General features: G+C 38.7%; 2 protein-coding genes across 5 annotated transcripts; one reads left to right on the forward strand and one right to left on the reverse strand.

The window, feature by feature from the left end:
- The first annotated feature begins 919 nt into the window (after positions 1-919).
- ckmt2a (creatine kinase, mitochondrial 2a (sarcomeric)) lies at positions 920-18793 on the forward strand. 4 transcript variants are annotated; one of them, NM_001308609.2, is made up of 10 exons: positions 920-985; positions 8344-8534; positions 11386-11584; positions 13691-13786; positions 13873-14094; positions 15332-15417; positions 16474-16597; positions 16715-16849; positions 16936-17061; positions 18155-18793. In NM_001308609.2, the coding sequence occupies exons 2-10, from the start codon at positions 8386-8388 to the stop codon at positions 18269-18271; spliced, it is 1254 nt and encodes a 417-aa protein (NP_001295538.1). In that variant the 5' UTR covers positions 920-985; positions 8344-8385; the 3' UTR covers positions 18272-18793. The 4 variants fall into 4 exon arrangements, 2 of the variants coding, with proteins under 2 accessions (NP_001295538.1, NP_001295537.1); NM_001308608.2 differs by lacking the exon at positions 15332-15417 and adding an exon at positions 16142-16227; XR_012385798.1 differs by having other exon boundaries at positions 947-985; positions 13873-14648; positions 14897-16227; positions 18155-18400.
- Positions 18794-21481: 2688 nt separating this feature from the next.
- ube2l3a (ubiquitin-conjugating enzyme E2L 3a) lies at positions 21482-26787 on the reverse strand. The gene is given in 4 exon segments (NM_001002072.2): positions 21482-22294; positions 25013-25199; positions 25830-25925; positions 26720-26787. Coding segments are annotated over 4 exon segments (465 nt in total). The 5' UTR covers positions 26747-26787; the 3' UTR covers positions 21482-22139.
- Between the last annotated feature and the right edge of the window lie 278 nt (positions 26788-27065).

A 27065-nucleotide genomic window follows, 5' to 3' on the forward strand; every position in this document is an offset into this window, starting at 1 on the left:
AAGCGTTGACGCTGATGCCCCGTGTGAATTGGGCGTAACAAAGCAGGGTCAAGTGACTATACACGGTAGGGAAAATAATTGAAAAAATTGACCTGAGAAAAGTAGATCGATTATAGGTTCCGAATGTCGATTTCAATAATTTTTTTATTTAATTGCCCAGCCCTGATGTACTGTCTGTCGCCATGCCAAAGACTAAATAAATTACTCTGTAAAAAAATACTGGTTGCCTTAATTTTTTAAGCTGAATTAAATTAACCTTATGAGTCCTTTGAATTTATATTACGTTAAACTGACTTTAAAAAGCTTTCGTAAGAAAATTTACAACGTGATTAACTTAGTTTAATAAGTTATAATGAACTAAAAACATATGTTGGCATGACAAATGTATCATATAAATTTTTACAATGTAGTTATTAGAAATCAACTATTGTCGGTGCCAATGGTGTAGAGGAAACTGTACTGACACATGCGTTCTAGTGTTCACGGCGACCCGAGTTTGATTCCCGCTTCAAGGTCCTATCCCAATCCTTCCCCTCTCTCTGCTCCCCACACTTTCCTGTCAATTCTCTCTTCTGTCCTGTCAAATAAATGTTAAGGTAATAAAAGAAATCAGTTATTAAAACTATTATATTTAAAAATCTGTTGAAAATCTCTGATAAGCAACATTTGGAAAATACATTTTAAAGACTTCAAATATTAAATCATTTTGACTTCAGCTGCACATCTTAAAAGTGATTTGCTATTGGGATGAATTAGTAATGGTGGCTGTGAATAAGAGGCTATGTAGAGGTTATAAAGTAGAGTGCAAAGCGCTGGACTATGGCGGCAGGTCTCAAGGACAAGCTGGACGACAGACACGGGTTATGACCTGGCACTCACATGGAAGAGGATTGGCCATCAGGTCGGCTTCTAATCCCATATCCTGGGAGGAGCGCCAGATTCCCGCACAGACTGTGTGCTTCCTGACACTGAGGAGACTCTACAGGTAAAACTCTCCTCTTTTACATTACTTTACTTAGTATAACCAAATGTCAATTTTGATCCTGGAGAGTAGGGATCCTAGAGTTTATTAGTCATAGTTTTACTACACTATAAATAATTTCTTGCTGCCCTAAATTTGTTTTTGTTTTCTAGTCGTCATCTCTACTTACATCAAGCAAACTTACTAAAAAGATGAAGTTTAACTTTTTATAACTTAGAAAATTGAGTGGAAACCTGATTAACTTATTAAAATGACTTAAGCAATATAAAATTATGTTGTCTTGATTATGTCTGGTCATTATATTTTTTACAGTGTATTAAAATCCAAATTCCTGCTTTTTAAGATTAGTTATTTATCATGAACTTACAATGTACAACTTTATTTTCATTAATTAACTTTATCAAAGTAATTAATATTGTAATTAACGTACGTTTTGTCCCAAATAACTGTAAAAATAGTGTATTTTCACTGACAATTGTGGCAAAAATGTTGGGTTCCTCACAATTCCTTCATGCTGTTCTAACACAAATCAATTAAACTTACTTAATTGTTTTTACCAATTTTAGTTGATTCAACATAAAACAATTAATTTGTCTAAAAAATTTAAGAATTGTGTTGTTTCAACTTATTTTTAAATACACAGTTTAAACAAGCAACTAATGGCATTTTTTTAAATGTGTGAATGCAATACGAGTAAGCCAATAATTCACGTTTTTGTGTGTGTATTTGGATTATTTTCTCATTAAATATTCTTAACCATTGTATTGAACCCCATTTATCAGTTTACTATTTCAACAAACTTATTGAAATCCCTGTGCCATATTTAATGACATTATAAAGACGTTAATGCATCTTATTATGCATTCAGCAGATTCTTTAAAATTGGTAATGTTGCCAGATTTATTACTTTAGAATAAACTATAACATTACTCTGCAAAAAACAAGTCTTGGTTCTAGTCCAAATATCCAATTAAGTCTTATATCAAGAAGGATTTTCTAGACAACCAAAAAACATTGTCTTATTTTAAGAAATAATGTGCAAAATTAAGTGTTTTTTTTTTTCATGAAAACAAGCAAAATAATACCAATGAGGTACATAAAATATTCTTATTTTAAAGCGAAAGCAAGATTACCTTGCTTACCCCATTGGCAGATTATTTTGCTTCTTTCAAGAGAATACTCACTTAATATCAGCACATTATTTCTGAAAACAACAAAACAATTTCTGCTTGTCCAGAAGCTTGATTTATTAATTTGTAAATTTTGTGACTAGAAACCAGATAAAAAGCTCCATTTTAACAATCTAGGTGCAAAGTCTAAAGCGGATGGCATTAAGCATTAAGGATGTGTCCGAATCCACTTTTGCTATTTTAAGGATGGAAAAATACGCTCTGAGCCCTGGCGCATGGTCTAACAGGGTTTTGCTTATTATCTTAATGATTTATGGATGTGTTTAGAGCTTAATTTGTATTTAAACAATCAGAGTCTCATCTCCTATTCCCTTTAAGAGTCAGTTGTGTTGCGCCATGGCGCATTTGCTATTTACATGGCAGAAAAACTGAACGCTTCACTAGCGAGAAAACAGTTAAACAGGGCATCTGCTGCACAAGGATAAAGAATGAGCCTCCACCATTCAGCCTCTTTACTTTCTTTTTACTTTACTTTTACTCTTTACTACTTTACTTTCATGGATGAGGAAACGGTGTTGTACGCACTTCGTTAGCCTACATATTTAATAGTTAGTTACGCTCAAAGTTTTTTTTCTAATTACCAGCAAATTAATAAATAAACAATAATAATGAAGTGTGGTAAAAAAAAAAAAATAATAAAATAAAAAACATTTTATATTTAAACGTATGTATGGTTTGGATAAGGTGATGTGACGTCTCCAAAACCCCACAGGTGGACAAATCTAAACTTGTTTTTTTTTTAAACAAATATAAATACGCATCAGGGCTCGTACAATCTGGTAGCCCGACGTGCATATAAAATTATTACTGCTAAAAATAAATAATGAATAAACTGAGAAGCACTATATATCTATATACAAGATATGTGTGTGTTGCTGTAAACCTGAAAAATTAAGTGTTTTTTTTTCTTGAAACTAACAAAACTATCTGAATAATCCAATAGTATCTGGATGCAGCCTTTATGATGCAAGCTGAGATCACTCAATGATGCAATGTTAGACTCAATGCACTCAATGGAGTGAGTGACGTCACTGTGATGGGTAGGGTTAGGGGTAGGGTTAGGTGAGCCCTTTAAAAAATAATTTAATGCAGCTCAGATTGCACTGCACCAGGTCTGCATCCAGATCCCTCTCCAATAATCTGCCAAAATGTAAATTAATCCTATTTTAAAGCGAACACAAGTTTGCTCGTTTTAAGGAAAAACTCACTACATTTCCCTCATTATTACTGAAAACAAGACAAAATTGTCTGCTTGTCGAGAAAATGCTACTTGATTTAAGACTTTTTAGATATTTGGATTAGAAACAAGACTAACCATCTTTTGCAGTGACTGTACATTATGATTTGATGGTATTCTACAAACATCCTAGACTAATCCTACAGTTAAAAGCCTAATAATCCTCCAGTACTCGGCTACAGTGCTGAAGAGCCACCTGCTACTGAAGTATTACAGCTTGTTCCTGGTTTTGCGGTTTTATGTAGATCTGAGTTCAGATTCTGGTCAGGTCTTGTGTCCACTGGCGTGACCTGTTCAGAATGTTACGCCTAAGCACGAGGCATCTAGTCTGCGAGTCTATTAATAACACTTTCACTTTTAGAGAGTCACATTTGCAGTATCGAAAGGGCAGCGGACTGCAGAGTTAAGCATGTCACTACACTCGAAAAATGATTTTTAAAAAATTAAAATGAGCTAAAACCACAAAATTCTTGAGTTTTATTTAACTGTTTTGCGTTCAATCCACTTAAATTGGTCTAAACAATTGTTAGCTTAATCAATTTGTGTTGGGGTGACATAAAAAGCATTACGTTAACTAATTCGTTTTTGCAAATTTAGGTAGATCAACATAAAACAATCACGTTGTCCCTCCCAAAAACTCAAGAATCGTGCTGTTTCAGCTCTGCTTTAAACAAGTAGTTTGAACAAACAATAAGCGTAATTGTTTTGAAGTGTTGATCTTGTTTTTAAGAAAACATTAAGTTGTTTTAACATAGGCTCATTCTGAAAATGTGCCCCTATATACATTTCTGGAGATCGTAAATTATGTAGCCAGAGGTATGTATGGCTGCATTTTATCTTTAAAACAGACGATACGGCACCGATATGACTCTGTTTCTTTTCGCGCTTACCAGTTGACCACTTTTCTCAGTGTGGACGGCTTTTCCACTGTTACTAGTTTGTCCAGTGGCTCGCCACATACGCTGACAGACTTGAGATGCAGAGAAGAGTTGACTACGACCACCAACACAGGCTCATTCTGAAAACGTACCCCTATATACATTTCTGGAGATCGTGAATTATGTATCCAGAAGTATGTATGGCTGCATTTCGTCGTTAAAATGAATGCTACAAGGCGGCATGACGCCTTTTCATGCTTATCAGCTGATCGCTTACCTCTGTATAGATGGCTTTCCTGCTGTTATTAGTTTGGCTCAACGCGTCAAGTCAGTAGACTTGAGACAAAGAAAAAAAGAATTGACCGTCACGACAGGGTTTGAGTCCTGCAAAGAATGGTTCCAGAAAGTGGGTAAGACATAAACAGAAGCCAAAAACTAAAATAAACAAGTAAATAACAGGGTGAGAATGTGGTTAGATCTGAAAACGTGGTAAAATCAGACGAGGACTTTTCTTTTTTCTGGATTGCTTTTGAAAACACTGTCGGTTGGGTTTAGGGAAGTGGGCGCTGGTCAATCGGTGCTTTCGAAAACATCATTGGTGGGTCAGTCGATCAGTCAGTAGACAGCGGCCTCTGGTGCATTTACACATGAACAGCAGGTGCGAGTGTCACTCGTGAGAGAAATTTGAGATCTGAAAAAGCGTACAGAGCGGCCTCTGGTGGATTTGCGAAAACTAAAACTGCAAAAACTCATAGCTACCGGGATGTATGTTGCGCTGTCCAGAAATGTATAAATTGGTATGTTTTCAGAATGAGCTTGGGTTGGATCATTTTAAGATTATTTATCTTTTTCTTTTTAGTTACAAAAGCTTAAACTTAGATATTTTAACTGCAAATTTAGCTTAATTACTATCAGACATAATTTAAGACAAGCCTTGTCTCAAAAAAATGAATGTTGCTGTTGAAATAACACAATTCTGGAAATTCTTCTGGGACAACTTAATAGTTTTATGTTCAGTCCACTTAAATTGGTAAAAATAATTAAGTTAACTTAATCGATTTGTGTTGCGACAACATGAAGGTATTTGTGTGGAGGCCAGCATTTTTTTACAGAGTAAATATTAAAGTTTGAGAATGCGCTAATTGAAAACTCTTATTTATTGGCCAAGGTTGAAAATATGCCAAATGATGTCTTTAGAGTGGTAACTGGCAAAAACCTCCTTATAAAGTCAAGAGTTACAATCATATTTCAAAACAAAAAATCCAGGTTTCCACCAACGCAATCTCACAATAATTCATAACTTTTTGATTTAGTGGCTAATTCGTACAATCTAATTCGTACAATTTAGTACGATTTACTCATAACCCAATGACGGTTGGGGTTAGGGGTGGGGTTGGGTGCCACACCTCCTTTTTAAAATCGTACATTTTCGTATGACTGAACTCCGTACGAATACCGTGGGAATTAGCCACTAAACTGACAAAATGTAAAATACTTACGTTTCCTCGTGAGATCAGACTGCACACAAATGATTTGTGTTGGGGGAACATGAAAAAATTAAGTTACCCTAGAAGTTTTTACAAATTTAAGTGGATTAAACATAAAACAATTAGTTTATCCCAAAACAAACAAAAAAAACCTCTAGAATTGTGTTGATCCAACTCATATTAAATAAGTAGATAAGTAGTGTGAAGAAGCAACAAACATTTTATTTGAGTGTTGATCTTGATCTAAGAATACAATATACTATGCAAGATAGGCTGTGTAAAATTATCATGATTGTTTTTGCTTAGTTAAAGACTAAAGTTAGCTATTTTACCTTTATTCTTAAAAACATCTTTTAAGACCAGCCTAAGACTTCATTTTAGCTGTAATAGCTTGTTTTAGGTTGCCTAACAGCAAGAAGGTCGCTGGTTTGAGTCCCAGTTGGCATTTCTATGTGGAAATGTTGGCGTGGGTTTCCTCTGGTTTCCCCCAGAGTCCAAACACATGAGCTATTGGTTCATTTAATATTTTATATTTGGATGGTACAGTTTTGTGCAATAAGCCTTTATTTGTTTCTTCTATGATGCCATTTAAAGTTAAACTTGAGGATCCTTTTTGAAAGCATTTATTTGAGTAAATCCTCCACTGTTCTGTTATTGCTGTAGGTTTATATGTTGTAGAACTGCTTTTGTCCTTAGTTTTATTTGACAATGTGTGACAAAATGACATTGACTTAAAAATGTAAGATGGATTTAACAAGTGCAGCCGGCGCTAAATAGAGGCAAGCATGTTAAGGAAGTATTAGAGTTAATGGAGTTAATAAACCAGTCTCTTAATAAGGTGACCAGTCAGTAACAAGTAAAGCTGCCATCTTAAATCAGGTTTGTCAGCTTAGGGTCACCATCTGTCTGCTGACACAAAGTTAGTTTAATGTTTAGTTTGCAGTTAAATGTTCATTGCTGTTACTATTATAATGATCATTTATTTTAATATGACACTTTTAAAACTTTAATTGTGCAAGTGTCACTTTTATAAGCCAGCCTCTAATGGTAAAAATGTATTAATTCTGTTTTGTAATCACACCTGATAAAAACGGTCTGCAGAAACACTTTGATTGACATTCTCCCTTTGTACATGTCATCAAAGGGGGAAAGCCCCGCCTACTAATGACAATCTCTCACTCATTAGCATAGATAGCCCTGAATAAGAAGCACAGATAACTTTAGTCATGTTTTGAATCTGCCACTATGCTGATGCATAGGTGTTTGTGGCCACGCCCCCTTTTGAAAAGAGCACAATCTCATTTGAATATAAAGCAACAGTCATGAAAACGGCACAATTTGGATCAAAGCATAAAAGGGGCAGTTTCAAAAGTTATAACACATTATTTGTGTGGTATTTTGTGCTGAAACTTACATCCACACTCTAAGGACATCAGAGAATTATTTTACATCTTGTAAAAAGGGGCATAATAGGCATACTTTAATTCTCATAGTGCTTTAAGGCTGGGACACACCACCAAATAACTAGCACCAAAGAAACCCAACTGTGTCATCGACTTGCGTTGGCTCATGTCTGGACTAAAAAGCTGCATGTGAACACACAAAACAGATAAAAGCCGACTGAAACAAAAGTCGATAATGGCTGACGTAGCCCAATGGCCGATCATCGGCTTGGTACATATAATGTATATGTATAATAAACATTGTCAGAAACTATCCACAGCCATATCAACCTGCAGCCCAAGACCGGTTACTCTTGAGCCTGGTCAGTACCTGGATGGGAGACCACATGGGAAAACTAGGTTGCTGTTGGTGTGGTGTTAGTGAGGCCAGCAGGGGGCGCTTAACCTGTGGACTGTGTGAGTCCTAATGCCCCTGTACAGTGAAGGGGACACTATACTGTAAGTGAGCGCCGTCTTTCGGATGAGACGTTAAACCGAGGTCCTGACACTCTGTGGTCATTAAAAATCCCATGGCACTCTCGTAAAGAGCAGGGGCCCCAACCTATCATGGCCACTGAATTGGTGGTATCACTATCTCTCAACTCCACCTACTGTATAGCTGGTGTGTGGTGAGTGCTTTGGCACCGTTGTTCTGTGGCTGCCGTCGCATCATCCAAGTGGATGCTGCACACTGGTGGTGGTGTAGAGAGACCCCCCACCCTAATGATTGTAATAAATGCACTATTTAAATACAAATTCCATTACAATGTAAATGTACAAAACTGATCGGAACTACACATACATCTCACAAATAGGTAAGTCTAAAACAGTGAAAAGACAATTAAAACTTATTGAGGATCCATGCAAGACCTTTTAAACATTTGAACGTGAAAACTAACAGGGAGCCAATGTAGAGTTTCCAAAACAGGAGTGATGTGGTTCTTGTAAGAATTAGCTGAATTTTGGACGTACTGCAGTTTATTTAGGGTGGATTTTGAAAGACTTGCAAGCAAAGACTTGATTTGTTATTATTGTAAACTGTACATTTGAATATAAAGATGGAAAAATGTAAGTGTACTTAACAGTGTACTGATGATTCTGAAGACCTTCCAACACTGTTCCTCCAGTGCTGACCCCATCTGAACTTTTTGAGGAGAATCGGTGTGAAGATGGCTGGTTCAATTGGCAAGATGATGTCGAGCCGCACCACTGGCCTGCTCATGGCAAGCCTCGGAGCTGGTGCTTTGGCGACCGGATATATGATGAGTGACAGTGCTGCAATCTCTGCGGACGAGAAGAGGAAACTCTACCCTCCCAGGTAAGACTTGGATATACTTCTCTTGTTCTACTCATGCTCAAGAAAAGTCCCTGAGAACTAGGGAAGTTAGGTTGAAAACATCCATTTAATGCATTTAAAGGCATAACTAACCCAAAAATGGACACAGTATTTACTCATCTTCATGTAACCCCGCTGGTACTACACCACCCAACCTGCTTCAAGCTGGGATTAACCCGGCGACTTTCCTCTTGGGAGTCAGTTGCTCTAACAAGGAGGCTAAGGACCATTGCCTCTAGAGTCTGTCGCTAGAGCATATTTCGGGTTCAGAGGAGTGAGGTTTACCTGCACAGCACTTCAATAGCTGGCCTTTGTAACACTCACCCTTCTAAACCTCACTTCCATCCGGGTCATGGCACCAATGTAATCCCCCCAGTCCTACACCACCCAACCCGTTCTGAGCTGGGATCCAACTGGCAACTCTCTGCATGGAAATCTGTTACTCTACTAAGGAGGTTAAAGACCACATCTGTCAAGCACCTTTTCGGGTTCAGAGGAGTGTGGTTTGCCTTCACAGCACTTTACTAGCATTGCTTTACATTTTAATGTACTGGCCTCTGTTACAATGGTTATAAGCCTTCGAGTTTCTCTATTCTGTTGAACACAACAATGATATTTTGAAGAAAGCTAAAAACCTGTAAACATTAACCTCCATCATAGGCATAAAAAATCTTTCAGAGTTCAACTGAATCAAGCAAAGTATTTATGTGTTCAACAAAAGAAAGTGACCCATAAGGTGTAAATCAAGTAAAGGGCGAGTAAATGATGACAGAATTTAAACTTTTGGGTGAACTGCTCCTTTAACTTGCACTTGCTCTGCAAGGCAAAAAATATGATCAGTTGAAAAGGTCATGATGTACTTTGATGAAGTGTCTCACGCTAACTAAGTGAAAGGTAAATGGGTGGGAACATGACACTTAAGTAGCTTATGTCCTGTCCCACACGCCACCTCTTTTACCCTTTACGTTAGTAGATGTCAAAGATCAAATCAGATCATCAGTCTAAGACTGATTGAAGTTTACTAGAGGAACCAACTGTGAAGAAAGATGTTTTCTAGGTTGATCCTAAAAGACCCTTCACCCAAATACAAACCAAGAAACCACAGCAACTCTGTCTGACCAGCTAGTCTCATGTTACAGTCAAACAGAATTTGGATTTAGGCCCAGTTCACAAGAAGTCCATCTGCCCTGAATGTCACCGTCAGGTTTTGTGATCCTCTGAGTTCACTAATATAATCCTGGATAGACTTACAGGTAGTAATCCAATATGAAGCCGATGCTAGTGTAGTCCTGACTGAATCCTTATCAAGGCCCAATCCCAATTCTCTTTTTTTTACCCCTACCCCTTCCCCTTGGCCCTCAAAACAGAGTGTAAGGGGAAAGGCTTAAAATTTACCCTAGGGTATGGGACAGGACTTACTTTACGAGCTCTTACTTCATAGGACATTGATGATGGCGACTGCTGTAGTTATTCCAGTAGCATAATTCTTTAGTATTTATCATCAGGAAATCACTGAAGGCGATGGTATCATGTTATCAATGTGGCAATAAGCTTGCAACTGTACTGTGTTTTTACAACATGGCCATATTCATCTATGTAAACACAAAAAAACAGCATTAACATTATACCAGACATTGAAAAAAGGTAACTCCATGTTGCCTTTCAAGCTGGGGTATTCTGGAAAATTTTCGTACCCCTTGGGTTCTAGTGTGGTCCTGGAAAAATCTGTTTCAAGGACTATCTAGCACTTCCCCTTAGCCCTACGCCTACAAGCTAAAGAGAACTAGGACACCCCTAGCCCTTCACATGAACGTGGAAAATGAGGGGCAGAGGTAAGGGGAAGGAGTAGAATTGGAATTGGGCCTAAGTCTGGCCTCAGAGCTGGAGCCAGTGATGACTTTGCACATAGTGAACGGGTTGTACAGCCTTATACCAGAAGATAGAAATGACCTTCTGAAGCGCATCAAGGTTGCTTTGCTGAAACACTCTACTCATTCCTATCAGAATGCCATGATCGAGGTGACAAACAACAATTTAGACATAATTTTCCTCTCAGGTTCTACTTTCATGGGCACAAATACAACATGACTCACAACATATCTGTTTCTACCCTAAGATGCAAATTAAACTTGCGAAAACATGGAATATTGCATAAAACATTTGCATAATGAATTACTTGTGTCTCAGAAGACGACGAAAAAAATGCAATGATTGTGTGGTGACTTTTGGCGGTATGAGATGCTCTCTGGGACCTCAAATAGTCAAGACAGTTCTGGGAGGGAATAAAACTGAACCACTGTGATGACAGGCTTTGGCTGAGATTGACCAAAACAACATTTCAGATGTTTTACAATGTGGTCTGTCTGCTGGTTTCTGCATTAATGCCATCCCATTGTGCGCATCTTCATCATCACGTGACCTGTTAAAACAAAATCACATAACTTTTTTGATACACATTCTGGAATTTGTCCATTGTGGAATTTGAATAAATGTCTATTGTGGCAGCACGGTGGTTCAGTGATTAGCAAGAAAGTCGCTGTCGTGTGTAGTTTGCATGTTCTCACAGTGTTGGCGTAGGTTTCCTCTGGGTGCTCCGGTGTCCCCCAACAGTCCAAACACATGTGCTATAGATGAATTGGCCAAACAAAATTGGCCCTAGTGTATTAGTGTGTGTGTAAAAGCGAGATTAAACAGTAGTTTATGCACTTTTTTTGTCTTAAAATAAAAAAATGTATCCTACTCAGTTATGCGAATAAATGCACATTTTCAAAATGTATGCAAATCTTGGCATTTCCATTATAGCAATTCTTATGGCAATTGTGTTGCTTCACAGTGCTGACTTCCCTGACCTTCGCAAGCACAACAACTGCATGGCGAGTGCGCTGACCCCGGCCATCTATGCCAAACTGAGGGACAAACTCACTCCCAACAACTGGACTCTTGACCAGTGCATTCAGACTGGTGTGGACAACCCTGGTCATCCCTTCATCAAGACTGTTGGAATGGTCGCTGGTGATGAGGAGAGCTATGAGGTACAGCAACACATTTGAGTGTATTAATGCAGTTTTCACGTGAGACAATATCTTCTATATATATTGTAAATATGTAGTTCCTGGAAAGGGTCCACAGCATGCGTTATTTTTGGATTACTAACTTCTTAACCAGCTTATCCAGCAGACATCCTTGATAATCTTGCTTCTACAGATATGTTGTTTTTAAAAGTATGACTAAAGCAGTCTTTCTAGCCTCGCTAAACATTCTGCTGTTGAAGCAAACTAGAGTGGACTAGGGGACAATAAGCAATACCGCAGCACTGACATTAACCAGCTTGGCCAAGTCAATTTGATTAGTGTATAAGCTGGTCTTGTGTTTCGTTGTATGGAGAGAGTCCATGTTTTAAGATCAATATTTAATTCAAATTATTTTTCGTGTCAGAAGTAAACATAGCAGTTCATGCTTCAAAACAACAACAAAACTATAGATGCCATGAAGCCAAAGGGAAGACAATCAGAACAACTACTTTAGGCATATCCAGCAACTTCTAAACAATATTTGTCCAACTTTAAAGGGTGTTGACCTTTGCACTGTTGAGCCTGGCAGTAGTACCTTCCAGCAAGACAATGTCTTTAAAGTATGAAAACCAGGTAAAGGTTGAGGAAGAAGATGAACTCAATCCATATGAATCCATGTCTAACTAGTCTTTTTGGCAGCAGTACTTGAAGCTGGTAAGGTCCTTTTTTGATGAGCACTTAACTGAAGAATCAAATCTAATATTCAATTCAATTCAATTCAGCTTTATTTGTATAGCGCTTTTACAATGTAGATTGTGTCAAAGCAGCTTCACATAAATGGTCATAGTAACTGGAACAGTGTGGTTCAGTAACTGGAACAGTGTGGTTCAGGTTTTAGTGTTTAAGTTCAGTTCAGTTCAGTTTAGCTCAGTTCAGTGTGATTTAATCATTAATAAAAGAAAAAGTAGGGGATTTCAAGGTATGTCTAAATGTAGAAAATCAAAAAGAATAGAACATACAAATCTCCAAAATATATCCAAAATAATGCCTCACTGGACATTCCCAAAATATCAACCCAGGCTCATTCTGGAAACGTAGCCCCGTGAACGTTTCTGGAGACCGCGAAATACATCCCGGGAGGTACGTATTTGTGCAGTTTTTGTTTTCGCAAATTCATGAAAGGCCGCTGTGCCATGAATTTTCGCGTCTCGAACGCCTCTCGGAAGCGCGCGCTGTTCTCGCGTGAAAAGCTGCCAGAGGCCGCTGTCGAGCGACCGGCTGTCCGACTGACTGAATAACTGAAAGATAAACTGGGCAGCCGGCAAATCGGCCGACCCAACCACCCTCCTCCTCCTTTCCTAAACCCAAGCAACGATTTACAAAAGCCGTCCAGAAAAGAAAAGCAAAAGCCCTCGTCCGATTTTGACCGAGTTTTGGTATTTCACTGCATTCTCTCCCCGTCTCGAACTCGTTCACTTATATTTTTTGGATTCTGTTTTTCATCTTACCTGATTTCTGGAACCACTCTACCCTCGGACTCAAACTTGGTCGTCGCCGCGGGTGGCTCCTCCTCCTCCGAGCCTTCGCAACACTACGAGCTAAGCGGACAAACTGGTTGTGGCGGGAAAGCCCTCCATATGGAGGTGAGCCATCACAGCCAGCAAGCGCGAAGAAGACAAGCACCATCATGCCATCCCGTAGCGTTTGCTCGAAAAAACGTAAACCTCTGGCCACGTAAATCGCGGTCTCCAGAAACGTCCGCGGGGCTATGTTTTTAGAATGAGCTTGGGTTGCAAAATAAGTATGTAAGACCCTAAAGCACAGGAGTCAAACTCAGTTCCTGGAGGGCCGCAGCTCTGCACACTTTAGTTCCAACCCTAATCAAACACACCTGATCAAACTAATCAAGTCCTTTAGGATTGTTTGAAACCTACAGGTAAGTATGTTAGAGTTGGGTTGGAACTTAATTGTGCAGAGCTGCAGCCCTCCATTAATGATTTTGACACCCTTGGCTTTCAGGATATGTATTATAAAAGTGACAAAAAAGATCAGACATAACTTTCATCTTGTCTAATATGGTGGAAGAGACAACACTCTTGACCTTTCTGCTACTATTTAACGTTGCAGGTGTTTGCTGAAATCTTTGATCCTGTAATCAAGGACAGACACAATGGCTATGACCCAAGAAACATGAAGCATCCCACTGACCTGGATGCCAGCAAGGTACACAATCTTTTTACGCAAAACGATTTTCATAGAATTCCATTCGATTCCATGCAGTCTGATTTTTTTTTTTTTCGATTTTGCAGCTCCATTCAGGCATGTTTGATGAACACTACGTCCTGTCCTCCCGTGTGCGCACAGGCCGCAGCATCCGTGGCCTCAGCCTTCCCCCTGCCTGTAGCCGCGCAGAGCGTCGTGAAGTGGAAAGGGTGGTAATCCAGGCCTTAGCTGGACTGAAGGGAGACCTCTCTGGACGTTACTACAGCCTGACTGAAATGACTGACCATGAGCAGCAGAGACTCATTGATGTGAGTTGCTTCAAAGTGACAGAGCTCTAGGCTAAAGGAACATTCCACTTTTTTGGCAATAGGATCATTTCACAAGTCCCCAAAACTAAGTAGCTGAGTTTTACCATTTTCGAATCCATTCAGCCAACTTTTTTTATTTAAAGTTTGACTCCTCTGTAGTTATTACATCGTGCACCACTAAGATCAACAGAAAGTAAAAAGTTGCTATTTTCTAGGCCGCTACAGCAAGGAATTATACTGTCATTCTGACATAATATTCAAGGGACTTTGCTGCTGTACCATGGCTGTGGCAGGCACAATGTTATTATTAGCAAAATTCCTTGATTTCTGTGCTGCATTGAGAGTATAGTTCCGAGCCATATTAATCAAGAAAAATCGCAACTTTTTCCATTTTCAATTGATCTTAGTACGTGACGTATTTACAAAAGAGTCAAGGGCCGGTGTCCTGTATTATTCTCCAACACCCTTCTACACACCTTCCTGAAAGTTTCTAGTACACCTAGAAAGAGCTTACCCTTCTGAAAAATCCAGCTTAAACCAGCCTAGGCTGGTTGGCTGGTTTTAGCTGGTTGACCAGGCTGGTTTTAGAGGGGTTTTGGCCACTTCCAGGCTGGTTTCCAGCCATTTGCAGCCTGGTCTTAGCTGGTCAGGCTGGAAAAATGACCAGCTAAATCCAGCTAAAACCAGCTGGACCAGCCTGGTTTAAGCTGGACATAGCTGGTTTTGGCTGGGCTCCCAGCCTGGCTAGGCTGGTCAAGCTGGTTTTAGCTGGTCATCTCCCAGCCTGACCAGCTAAGACCAGGCTGGAAATGGCTGGAAACCAGCCTGGAAATGGCCAAAACCCCTCTAAAACCAGCCTGGCTGACCAGCTAAAACCAGCCAACCAGCCTAGGCTGGTTTAAGCTGGATTTTTCAGCAGGGTTAGCTGATTCAGTTGTGTCTAACTGGGGTTGGAACTAAACTCAGGACCTTCAGGACCGAGTCTGGGCACCCCTGGTCTAATCCAATTCAATGATTTATGGTAAGCTAAGCTAAAAAAAGGCTACCACCAGACCCATAGATCGGCTGAATGGATTAAAAAATGTTAAAACCCAACAGTTTAACTCTAGAGAAGCTGTAAAATGAACCGATGTTCAAAAAAGTGGAGTGGTTCTTTAAGTGTTTCAATTGAGAATGACTGGGTTTACTTCCACACATCATGATGCTAAAATCTTCCTTTCATGCTGGCACGGCTTAGGAGCATTTTCTCTTTGACAAGCCTGTGTCTCCTCTGCTCACTGCATCTGGGATGGCCAGGGACTGGCCTGATGCTCGTGGGATCTGGTAAGGTTAGAGCAGGGGTGTCCAAACTCGGTCCTGAAGGGATGATGTCGTGCAGAGTTTAGCTCCAGCTTGTTTCGTCACACCTGCCAGAAAGTTTCTTGTATGCAAGTTAAACTTGCTGCATCTGAAATTGCATACTTCCTTACTATATAGTATGTTAAAAACAGTATATGAAGCGAGCAGTATGTTCGAAGTCAGTACTTGAAAAACGTTATGCGAGAAGAACATGGATCACCTACTACTTCCGGCGAGATTCTGAAGTGCGCATTCGATAGACGCTACAATATCCCATCATGCCACACAAGAGTCTTCATGAATAGGAGAGAATCGATGCAACTGACACAGGTAGGTCACATGATAATGACATATTGCCGATGTAGTACGTCCAAATTACATTCGTACATTCGTATTCGTAAATGCACTTTTCTAATGGTCGTGTAGTAAACGAACGGTTCGGACACAGCCCCTGGTTAGCTGGTTCAGCTGTGTCTAATTAGAGTTGGAGCTCGGCAGGACACCGAGCCTCCAGGACCAAGTTTGGGCACCCCTGGATTAGAGGGAAAGAGAAAAGACCCCAACAGCCCCATGCTTTTCTCCCATCTCACAAGTTTTTTTTATAGGTTACGATTGTCTCAAGTATCGCTCCGCTCCCTGTGTCTTGCCTTCCCATTACTCTTTATTCCTCAGTTCGATCTAGCCTTGTCTTCCTGTCATCCCTCTCTAGGACCACTTCCTGTTTGACAAACCTGTTTCCCCCTTGTTGACTTGCGCCTTTATGGCCCGCGACTGGCCAGATGCAAGAGGCATCTGGTATGACTTTTGAAAATTCTTAGCATGTCTTGATCTCCAATTGTGTAGCTAACGAGATTCACACATTTATGTGCAAGTAAAAAACTGCCTTCAGATAAAAAGTGGCGTAAATTCAACGTCATTTTGAATGCATGACATGAGATTCTACTGCAAGATGGCGTGGCTTAAAACCTTAATTTAATCTTTCATACGAGACAGATTGCTTTTTTATTAAAAGCTCTTCCGTGTGTTAAATCTAATCATAAGGCACAACAATGAGAAGACCTTCCTGATATGGGTCAATGAGGAAGACCACACCCGTGTCATCTCCATGGAGAAGGGTGGCAACATGAAAAGGGTGTTTGAGAGGTTCTGCAGAGGACTCAAACAGGTACCAAACTTTTCCTCCTTGTTCTAGAATGTGAGGTTCTATTTGACACATGCATGTGGTAAATTTGTCCTGTAAAGTTATTGTCTTGCATCTGAAGGCTGCTTCTGTGTTGAACAGGTGGAACACTTGATTCAGGAGAGGGGCTGGGAGTTCATGTGGAATGAACGTCTTGGCTACGTCTTGACCTGCCCATCCAACCTGGGCACCGGCCTCAGGGCTGGAGTACACGTCCGCTTGCCAAAGCTCAGCAAGGTAATTAACTAATCTTATCTAAACGGCACACTTTTCAGAAAGGCATTTCTAACATAAGTCTAAATATCCGAAATAACTGCCTGTAGGACCCTCGCTTTGGCAAGATCCTGGATAACCTGCGGCTGCAAAAGCGTGGCACTGGAGGTGTGGATACAGCTGCGGTGGGCGATACCTTCGACATCTCAAACCTTGACCGCCTGGGCAAATCCGAGGTGGGTCATTCAAAGCTAGTGGGCTAACTATACAGAGAGTTACATTTATATTAGACATGCACCAAAAATAAAACCAAAAATTCTGGATGCACTTGCCCAAAAATCAACCTAAAGATTCATTCATTCATTTTCTCGTCGGCTTAGTCCCTTTATTAATCCGGGGTCACCACAGCGGAATGAACCACCAACTTATCCAGCTAGTTTTTAACGCAGCGGTTGCCCTTCCAGCAGCAACCCATCTCTGGGAAACATCCACAGACATTCACACACACACTCGTACACTACGGACAATTTAGCCTACCCAGTTTACCTGTACCGCATGTCTTTGGACTGTGGGGGAAACCGGAGCACCCGGAGGAAACCCACGCAAAGACAGGGAGAACATGCAAACTCCTCACAGAAACGCCAACTGAGCAAAGGTTCGAACCAGCATCGCAGCGACCTTCTTGCTGTGAGGCGACAGCACTACCTACTGCGCCACTGCCTCGCCCAACCTAAAGATGCATAGTAATAATTATTTTATTATATAATATAATTTTGTAAGACTTTTTAAATTTTTAGTTAGCTTAGATTGCCTTCGGTTTTCACCACAATCCAAAGACATGCAGTATAGGGGAACTGGATAAACACCAAAAATTTACCGTAGTGTTTGCGTGTTTCTCAGCTTTGAGGATTCAAGAGTTAGTGTACTCTTAGTGCTGGGTTGTGGCTGTGAGGGCATTTGCTGCTTAAAACATCTGCCAGAGTAATTGGTGGTTCATTCAGCTGTGGCGACCCCTGATAAATCAGGGACTAAGCCAAAGGAAAGTGAGTCAGTGAAGAGATTATTCTGACTTAAAAAAACAACAACCACATTTTATTGACTTAACGAGTTGAGAGGCATCGAGTGAATGGGTTTCATAGAGCAGCGCTTTTCCCGTCTGGTGTGAAAGCAGCGCCACTCCATGCAATGACCTCGGCTACATGACTGATTCTTTTAGCTCATATTTTTGGCCATTTTTCTCTTTCGTCCAAAAATCTGAAAATGCTGAAAATTGGGTGCATCCCTATAATGAATATGATTTTCCATTTCTGCTGTGCTTGCCTTTACCAGGTGGAACTGGTGCAGCTGGTGGTTGATGGGGTCAACTACCTCATAGAGTGTGAAAAGAGGCTGGAGAAGGGCCAGGATATCAAGGTCCCCGCTCCTTTACAGCAGTTTAAGAAGTGAGCGACGCTCCTCTGATGAAGGCTGGACCCAACACAGCACAAAGAAACATGGACACTCCTTCCACCAATCCCAAAACTGAAGGTCTTATATGTATAGAAAGCTCAATAAAACAATTCACAAAAATATAAATGCTTTCTTATTTCGCTGGAACCACAAACATATTGTGCATTCAGCAAGGATAACTTAGCGTATCTAGCTTAATTGATCTTTACTAGGAGTCTACTATCTTATGGTGCTGCCAGAAGCTAAAGTATTTAGCGGCAGGATGTTACAACAACGTTAGCATTTACTCTGCTATCACAGACAGATAATGGGTTTATCGTAACAACGCTGAGCTAAATTTCTAAGAACCCAGACGCCCGACACATGGCCTACGCACTACAGTAATTAGCATTAGGCTAGTCAAACCAAGTAACTTTTCTCCTAGACTTCCTGATGAGTCTCTTCACTTTATCCTTAATCACATCAGGTACTGATCCAATTAAAAATGGTCTCTTGTAAAATAAATAACCTTCACAAACCAAACAAATAGTGTTTGTCAAGTTGTCAAGGTCTATTTTAACAGAACCCGTGTTACCTGGTGGTTTAAACTGTAACTAATTTAACTCCAGACACCGGCCTCCCATCTTTAGACGGGCTAATCCAGTGCGGCTAATTTCTCTATTTGGAGCTGCTTAGTGCCGTTGCTAATAATGCTAATCTTGGTTATATACTTAAAGAGAAGCTGGTTACAAGGGTAAATAATGTGTCTGCACACCTAACAAATAAATGTGTTGGCTGTAAGATGCTTCAAAATATACAACGAGGTATTTTTAAAACCCACTGACGATGTTAATGAAGCTATTTACCGCCTGATATAAACACTTTACCACATACACATTTTGCACAGGCTAAATGATGTTAAACTGAATATTAAACCCTATATTGATGTAGGAACAAGTAGTCAATAATAACGGAAGTTTCGCAAACTGACCCAATTACCTCAGTGAACTTTAATCCTTCTCCAGTTCTTCAATCGGATCTTTAGTGATTTGGCGGTTCCTTGCATGAAGGTTTTTAATGGAGCAGACCTCCCCCTACTGGCCATAGTGTGGAAATGCTCCATCATGATGTATAAATGATGTATTTTTAAATCCCAAATAGTAATTTTATAACTAACAAATCGGTACAATTGTTAATATTAATGGCATAAGATGTAAATAAATTAAAAAAATGACCAAACTTGTTTTATTTGCTGTGGAATAATGCGTAAATTAAAAGATGTATTACTTTTTAAAGCACCAAGTAGTGAGTTTTAGACAAAATGTAAAGTTATTTACCTTCTACATACCTCAAAAATTAGCCAATGAATAAAGGTATTCTTACATTATTTTCTTAAAGGGAAGGATCAAATCTGTTTTATTCATTTCTCCATTTTGGAGCTGCTTAGCGCCGTTTCCAATAATGCTAATCTTGGTTCTATACTTAACAGAGAAGCTGATTACAGGGGTAAATTATGTCTGCACACTTCACAACTAAATGTGCTGGCTGTAAGATACTGCAAACATACAGGTATTTTTTGAGTGTGTATGTGCACCCAAAACCCACTGAAGGTGTTAATGAAGTTATTTTACTGCCAAATATTTTACCACATACATTTTGCACAGGCTGAATGATGTTAAAGTGAATATTAAACTGTATATTAATGTAGGAACAAGTAGTCAATAATAATGGAAGTTTCGCAAACTGACCCATTTAACGTTACCTCAGTGAACTTTAATCGGATCTTCTTCAGTGGCAGTTCCTTAAACAAGGGTTTTTAATGGAGCAGACCTCCCCCTACTGGACATAGTGTGGAAATGCTCCATCATGATGTATTTCTTAATCACAAATAGTAATTTTATAACTAACAAACCGGTTCAATTGTTAATATTAATGGCATAAATTTTTAATAAATTAAAATTTACAAAATTTATTTTATTTGCTGTGGAATAATGCTAAAATTTAAATATGTATTGCTTTTTTTTAAAAGCACCAAGTAGTGAGTTTTAGACAAAATCTAGTTATTTACCTTCTACCTACCTCAAAAAATAGCCAATGAATAAAGGTATTCTTACATTATTTTCTTAAAGGGAAGGATCAAATCTGTTTTTCATTTCTCAATTTTTAAGCTGCTTAGTTTCTAATAATATATATGTAATAATATTTAGTAATAATTTATGTAAGATACTACAAACATACTGTACTAAGAGGTATTTTTTTAGAGTGTGTATATATGTGCACCCAAAACCCACTGACGGTGTTTACGCCAAATATAAAAAAATAAAATAAAAAAAATAAAAAAATTAGCCAATGAATAAAGGTATTCTTACATTATTTTCTTAAAGGGAAGGATCAAATCTGTTTTATTCATTTCTCCATTTTGGAGCTGCTTAGCGCCGTTTCCAATAATGCTAATCTTGGTTCTATACTTAACAGAGAAGCTGATTACAGGGGTAAATAATGTCTGCACACTTCACAACTAAATGTGCTGGCTGTAAGATACTGCAAACATACAGGTATTTTTTGAGTGTGTATGTGCACCCAAAACCCACTGAAGGTGTTAATGAAGTTATTTTACTGCCAAATATTTTACCACATACATTTTGTACAGGCTGAATGTTAAATTGAATATTAAACTGTATATTAATGTAGGAACATGTAGTCAATAATATAAGTTTCGCAAACTGACCCATTTACCTCACTGAACTTTAATCCTCCAGTTCTCCAATCGGATCTTCAGTGATTTGGCGGTTCCTAGGTTTTTTAATGGAGCAAAGCTCCCCCTTCTGGTCATAATGAGGAAATGCTCCATCGTGAAGTACAAATGATGCAGTTCTCATCACGTAAAGTAATTTTATAATTAACAAAACGCTACAATAACGTTAATATTAAGAGAATAAATATTAAATTAATTTTAAAAACTACAAAACATGTTTTATTTGCTGTGGAATAATGCTCAAATCAAAATATGAGTTACATTTTAAAATAAAAAGCACCAAGTAGTGAGTTTTAGACAAAATGTAGAGTTATTTATCTTCTACCTACCTCAAAAATTAGCTAATGAATGAAGGCATTCTTACATTATATTCTTAAAGGGAAAGAACAAATCTGTTTTATTCCTTAATGTTTAAAGCACAATATTGTGTGTGTGCCAGTGAGGTATTGAGACATATAATGGTCAATCAGACAGAAAGGTATTTGCTTTCCTTTTTATGACATCATAAACTATATGGGTGACAGTGACTAGTTTGTGATTCAACGTGTTACAAACTGATTATGAAGAACATGAAACCTTTTTCCACAGAAAACAGTGCAATCTAAGCAAAAAAATAATAAAAAATTGCAGAGATGAAAGAGAAATATATATTTATATAATAATAAAAAAAAAACATTTGCCACACACCTTTGATGTATTATGTGTTTCCATTAATGAACTATTGGGTTTGATTTCTTTTAATGTCATAAATGTGAAAGGCTTAACATTATACTCTGGTTCACCGCAGTATTCTGCCCATGAAAACAGTCAAGGTTTATCACACAGCAGATTACATGAGCTGAACATATCTCTGTGCAATTTAAGAACAAATTAAAAGGAACAACCCCGTCCTTCCCCGCCCCCAGATCTCACCACTTCTATCATCATCATCATCGAGTTCTCATTATCATGATTCGCTGACCACAATTTTAACACCCTTTCAACCTCTACAGGCTGAGAGACAGAGGTCTTTCTGCCGAAGGTCGGATGCAGCTAAGTGAGGGCAGGCTGGCGGGGTTCTGGACTGGGGAGGGAGGGGCTGTTTTGGAGGAGTGGGCAAAGGAAAAACAAGGGAAAGACGCCCATGCGATATCAGTCCACTGGCCGCTTCTCGCCATGTTTCTTTGTAAACTCTTCTGCGTTCTTAAAGAACTTTTTACGGTCTTTTGAATATTCCTCCGCCAGGTCGGCCCTCAGAGGGTGTTCTGGTTGCGGGTCGTTGACAAGGGCGATGAGAGACTGGATAACTGTAAAGACGGAGAAATAAATACATTTATATACATCCTCTAAGCCAAATGTCAAATTCCCTGACTAAAAAGCTGAATGTCAATGGTCTATTAGCACTGAGCAGACAAAAAGTATAAAATATATTTAAAACTCCCATGAAGTTAAAATAAAGTTTTAATAAATGTTAGAATTAGTATGTTAAGCTGTAAGGACATCTATAAGCTAGTGTGCTACAAAAACTGACCAAATCCACACTGATATAAACATCCAGTGCTTCACTTCTGCATAAGGCCCCGTTTACACTAGTGCGTTTTAGTTTTAAAAAGGCGGTTTAGATCAAAAACGATCCGCGTCCACACTAGTGTTTCACCTAGTGTTTCTGAACATATCTCCATCCACACGACGCCACCAAAAACATATATCACGTGACCGTTCATGCACTCTGGGCATGCGTGTTCTAGTATAAACAGGAAGCATGTGTCTCACCCGGCATTTAGTTATTGTTAGTCAACAAACGCCGGTTGAACAATGAACGCGATGGCGAAGAAAGCAAGAGAGGTATTTTTGTGGACAGACGACGAGGTCGAGTTGTTACTAAACGTAACAAATGAATAACTGCACAATGCCGCCTAAAACAGACAAAAGTGCAAACAACGCTCTTATTTCTGTGCCCATGTTGTTGTTTCCAGTACTGTCTTCCAGTAGCGTAAAAGCCATGTGTTATAGTCATGTGATAGGGGCTTGACGAATAAGGGAAGGATACGCAATGACACAAAAGCCCCAATCAGGTAGGGAATCTCAGCAGCCCCGCCTCTGTTTTCAGATGTCTCCGATTTCCCCCATCCACACTGAGACAGAGCAGCAGCATTTCAGAATGAAAACAGCCTCTCCAGCGTTTCCAAAAGGCTCCGTTTTCGGCGCTCAAAAACTCTGCCGTAGTGTGGACGGATGGCGTAACCATGGGAAAACTTATGCGTTTTCAAACTAAAACGCATTAGTGTAAATGGGGCCAAAATCAGGGGTGTCCAAACTCAGTCCTGTCTCTTACTAGGCTTTCTAAGAACATCCTTGCATTTGTTTTGAGGCAAGTTGAAGCTAAAATCTGCAGGACACTGGCCCTCCAGGACCGAGTTTGGACACCCCTGGGCTTTTTCCATGTCACCACATACTTCAGTTTCCTCATCAAATCTTCTGACCAATCAATCAAGTGCTTTTTAATATCTGACAAGCCCCACCCCCTTCGATGCCCCATTTGATACGCTTGAGCTTAACTACTTTCACTGGCAGAGCAGTTATAAAGCAAAATGCTATTGGCTGTTTTTTTAAGACTAGGAGCTACTATATGGTCCACCCTCACTTCGTGTTGCAGTTGAGATTGCGCCAAACATCTAATTTAAAAAAATTTAAAACACATTTTGAAGCACTTCACAGAACCTTTAACTGCATGTTGTCAAGTCGCATCTGTTTAGGGCACTGAAGCAAAGCTGGACGGGACGTTAGATTGAATTACCTTGTTTAATTAAAGGGGCATGTTAATCTTCTTGATTAGAGTATAACATTGATAGAACATTGATCGATGAATAATGATTCTTTCACACCAATTTGATGCTGGGTTCACACACACCAAGCAGAGCACCACGTCACTTGGTGACTAGTTTACTAGCGGGATGTTTTTCACCTTGTGAGTTTTAAGCTCTAGTTCAACTATTTGAACTTGCACAGTGGACATGTTTGAGGTCAATTTCGTGTCATTTTCACACGATTCACACGATTCCATTGACTTTGTATAGAATTTAAGTTCGTGACTACTTAATTCTGTATTAGGTGTGATCCCAGCATATGACTATAAAAATGTGACTAAATATTGGTTGCAGAGGGGAAAACAAAGGTAAAAATTCAACAGTAATTAGCTCGCAACCTATATTTTCAATTCAGTAAACGACCATTTATTAATAATAATAATAACAAAAAAAAACATGTAATAGAAAAATAAAATTTTGATAAATGGAAAGCTAATTTTTAAATAGCGATAATCTTTGACATTCCATAACCAGGAAAAAAAAAAGTACATTATATATATACACACATACACACACTTTGTTGCCTATCCAAGTTTTATGAACAACAAATAACTTGATTTCTTTTTATTTGGTATCAAAAGTGGCTTATATGAAAGGCAAAGGCCTCTAGATTACACTTATTTTACCTAAATAAAATATGATCATGCCTTGATTATTAATTATTTAATTAGGACAGACTTTGCTTAGACAAAAGTCTTGTCACTGAACAGGAATAATGTCCAGTATAGAATATAAAGTCCTGCTGCAGTGGAGACAGAATGAATATTGTGTCTGACTCCATCATGAGCTTGGAGGACTGCATCCATACATCTCTGCAATGACTCAAATCACTGATTAATAAAGTCATCTGGAATGGCAAAGAAAGTGTTTATTGTTAATATAATTAATTAACAATAAGTTAATATAATATTGTTAATATAATATATGTGTTGTATTGTTATTTATATATATAGATCCTGATTTTCAATGTCTGGAATACATCTTTTAAAATTCCCTGACCCATGGGAACCCTGTATATATTTTAGTTGATTTGCTAAAATGGGGTTAAAGTAAAAAAATCTATTTTTCAAAAATTATTCAAATGAATAAAAATATCTGTTTTTGCTCTTGAACTCTTCATCTGTTTACTGGCATTATTATGAGCATGACGTGGCGTACCTTGGTCAGTTTTGGTAGCTGGTTTCCAGTTCTCAGCACTTATAACCGGCAGGCACACCTGACCCTTCTCATCAATGTTCGGGTGATAGATCTTGGTTTTAAATGTGATCTTGGGAGGTTTAAAGGGGTATTCAGCAGGGAATGTGATCTCAATCCGGAATGCACCTTTATCATATGGTGGGTTGTCCTGAAAATTAAGAAAACATGACACATGCTAAATGAAATGCACTTTTCTGATTGGCAACTAAATGCTTAGTAGTGGTGAAGTACTTAAATGCAATAAATAAAAGGTATAGTTCAGCCAAACGAGAAAGCTGTCATCTTTTACTCAACCTTCACTTGTCACAAACCTGATTGACTGACTGAATTCTGTTGAACACGAAAGAAGATATTTTTAAGACCCTGTAACACAGTGGTCACCAAACTTGTTCCTGGAGGGCCGGTGTCCTGCAGATTTTAGCTCCAACTCTAATCAAACACACCTGAACAAGCTAATCAAGGTCTTACAAGGTATACTTGAAACATCCAGGCAGGTGTGTTGAGGCAAGTTGGAGCTAAACCCTGCAGGGACACCGGCCCTCCAGGACCGAGATTGGTGACCCCTGCTGTAACCATTGACTTCCATAGAATTTGTGTTTCCTACTAAAATGGTAACAGGTCTGTAACATTTTTTAAAATAACTTATTTTGCATTCAACAGAAAAAAGAAACTCATAAATGTTTGGAACCAATTAAGGGGCGAGTAAACAGTGAGTAAACGTTCATCTCGGGGTGAACTATACCTTTGAGACAATTTCTTACAGAATTATCACACTCACAGGGACGATTAGTCCTTGCCAGGTCAGAATATTTGACTCATCCACCTGAATGTTGCGGAAATTTTTCATTCCAGACTTGCGGATCTCATCAAGTTCCTATAAAACACAGAGTATGAGGCAACCAAGACATCTGACATCTCTTGAATTGTTGAGAGATTTGAGGAACCACAAAGTGAGAACAAAATGCTTTCGGTTTTACCGTGATCATGTTCAGGCAAAACACTGACTACTGTTATTTCTTCACTTTACGAGTCCAAAAAAAACCCAAAAGTTTTAAATATGCCCATAGTTATTTAAATCTGAATTAAGAACGGTCTTAAAGTTAACTAATGTCAAACTATTTCAGTACAATATAACGTTAAACAATTTAAAACAAGGCAGCATTCACACTTCCTGTTTCTCTTTCTGATTGTATCAAATAATCAGATTACACATTAGGATCGCCCATAAAACTTTGTCAGTCATAATTAACTATTAATTACATTTTAATTTAGACATTATGTTTGCTTTGTTCTTAGTTGATAAACTTACTGATAAGCTAGTTTCTGTCTGTCTTATCAAACTAGCATCACCTGTCAACGAAACCAATCTTTAATAGGCATACAAAAGTTTATTTTAACCCACACCCTAAATCATACTCGTTTAGAACAGAGTTTGTTTTATTCGCGCTTTTTCTGATCGTTTATTACCATTTTAAAGGTTTATTCGAACTACAGCTAAGCTCGTTAGCTTCTTCCTTATCATCCACGTTACAATTCTCCCCAGAGTGCTCTAAAGTTTCATGTTTCGAATTAACAGCGATTTAACTTCTCGATGAGTCAGTTTACGTTGATTAAACGTGTAAATTCTGTATTTAGCACACATTAAAGCTGATTTTTCAGAATATTTACCTTATGCAGTCGCCTGCTCGCCGCCATCTTGGATCTGCTTTGTACCCACAATGCAAAGCGCGCTCGATTCACTTCAGTCATTCAAATAAACTAATCAAACTAGTAAATGATCTTTTGACCATCAAATGAGAAACTGTGTCGTTAATAATTCCTAAATAAATCCACTAATTAACAAACAATTATAACCTTTACAAAAACAACCCAAATAATATAAACGTGATTTCAATAAATTCCGCGTTGTGCATAGTTTTAACATATTCATATTTAGATGCTTTAAAAGCTCAATTGAAATGGGTTAAACGTTAATATTGTGATTTTTAAAAAGCGATATCTGTTGTTTTTCCTT

This window comes from Danio rerio, chromosome 10, assembly GCF_049306965.1.
Source record: "Danio rerio strain Tuebingen ecotype United States chromosome 10, GRCz12tu, whole genome shotgun sequence".
Lineage (NCBI taxonomy): Eukaryota > Metazoa > Chordata > Actinopteri > Cypriniformes > Danionidae > Danio > Danio rerio.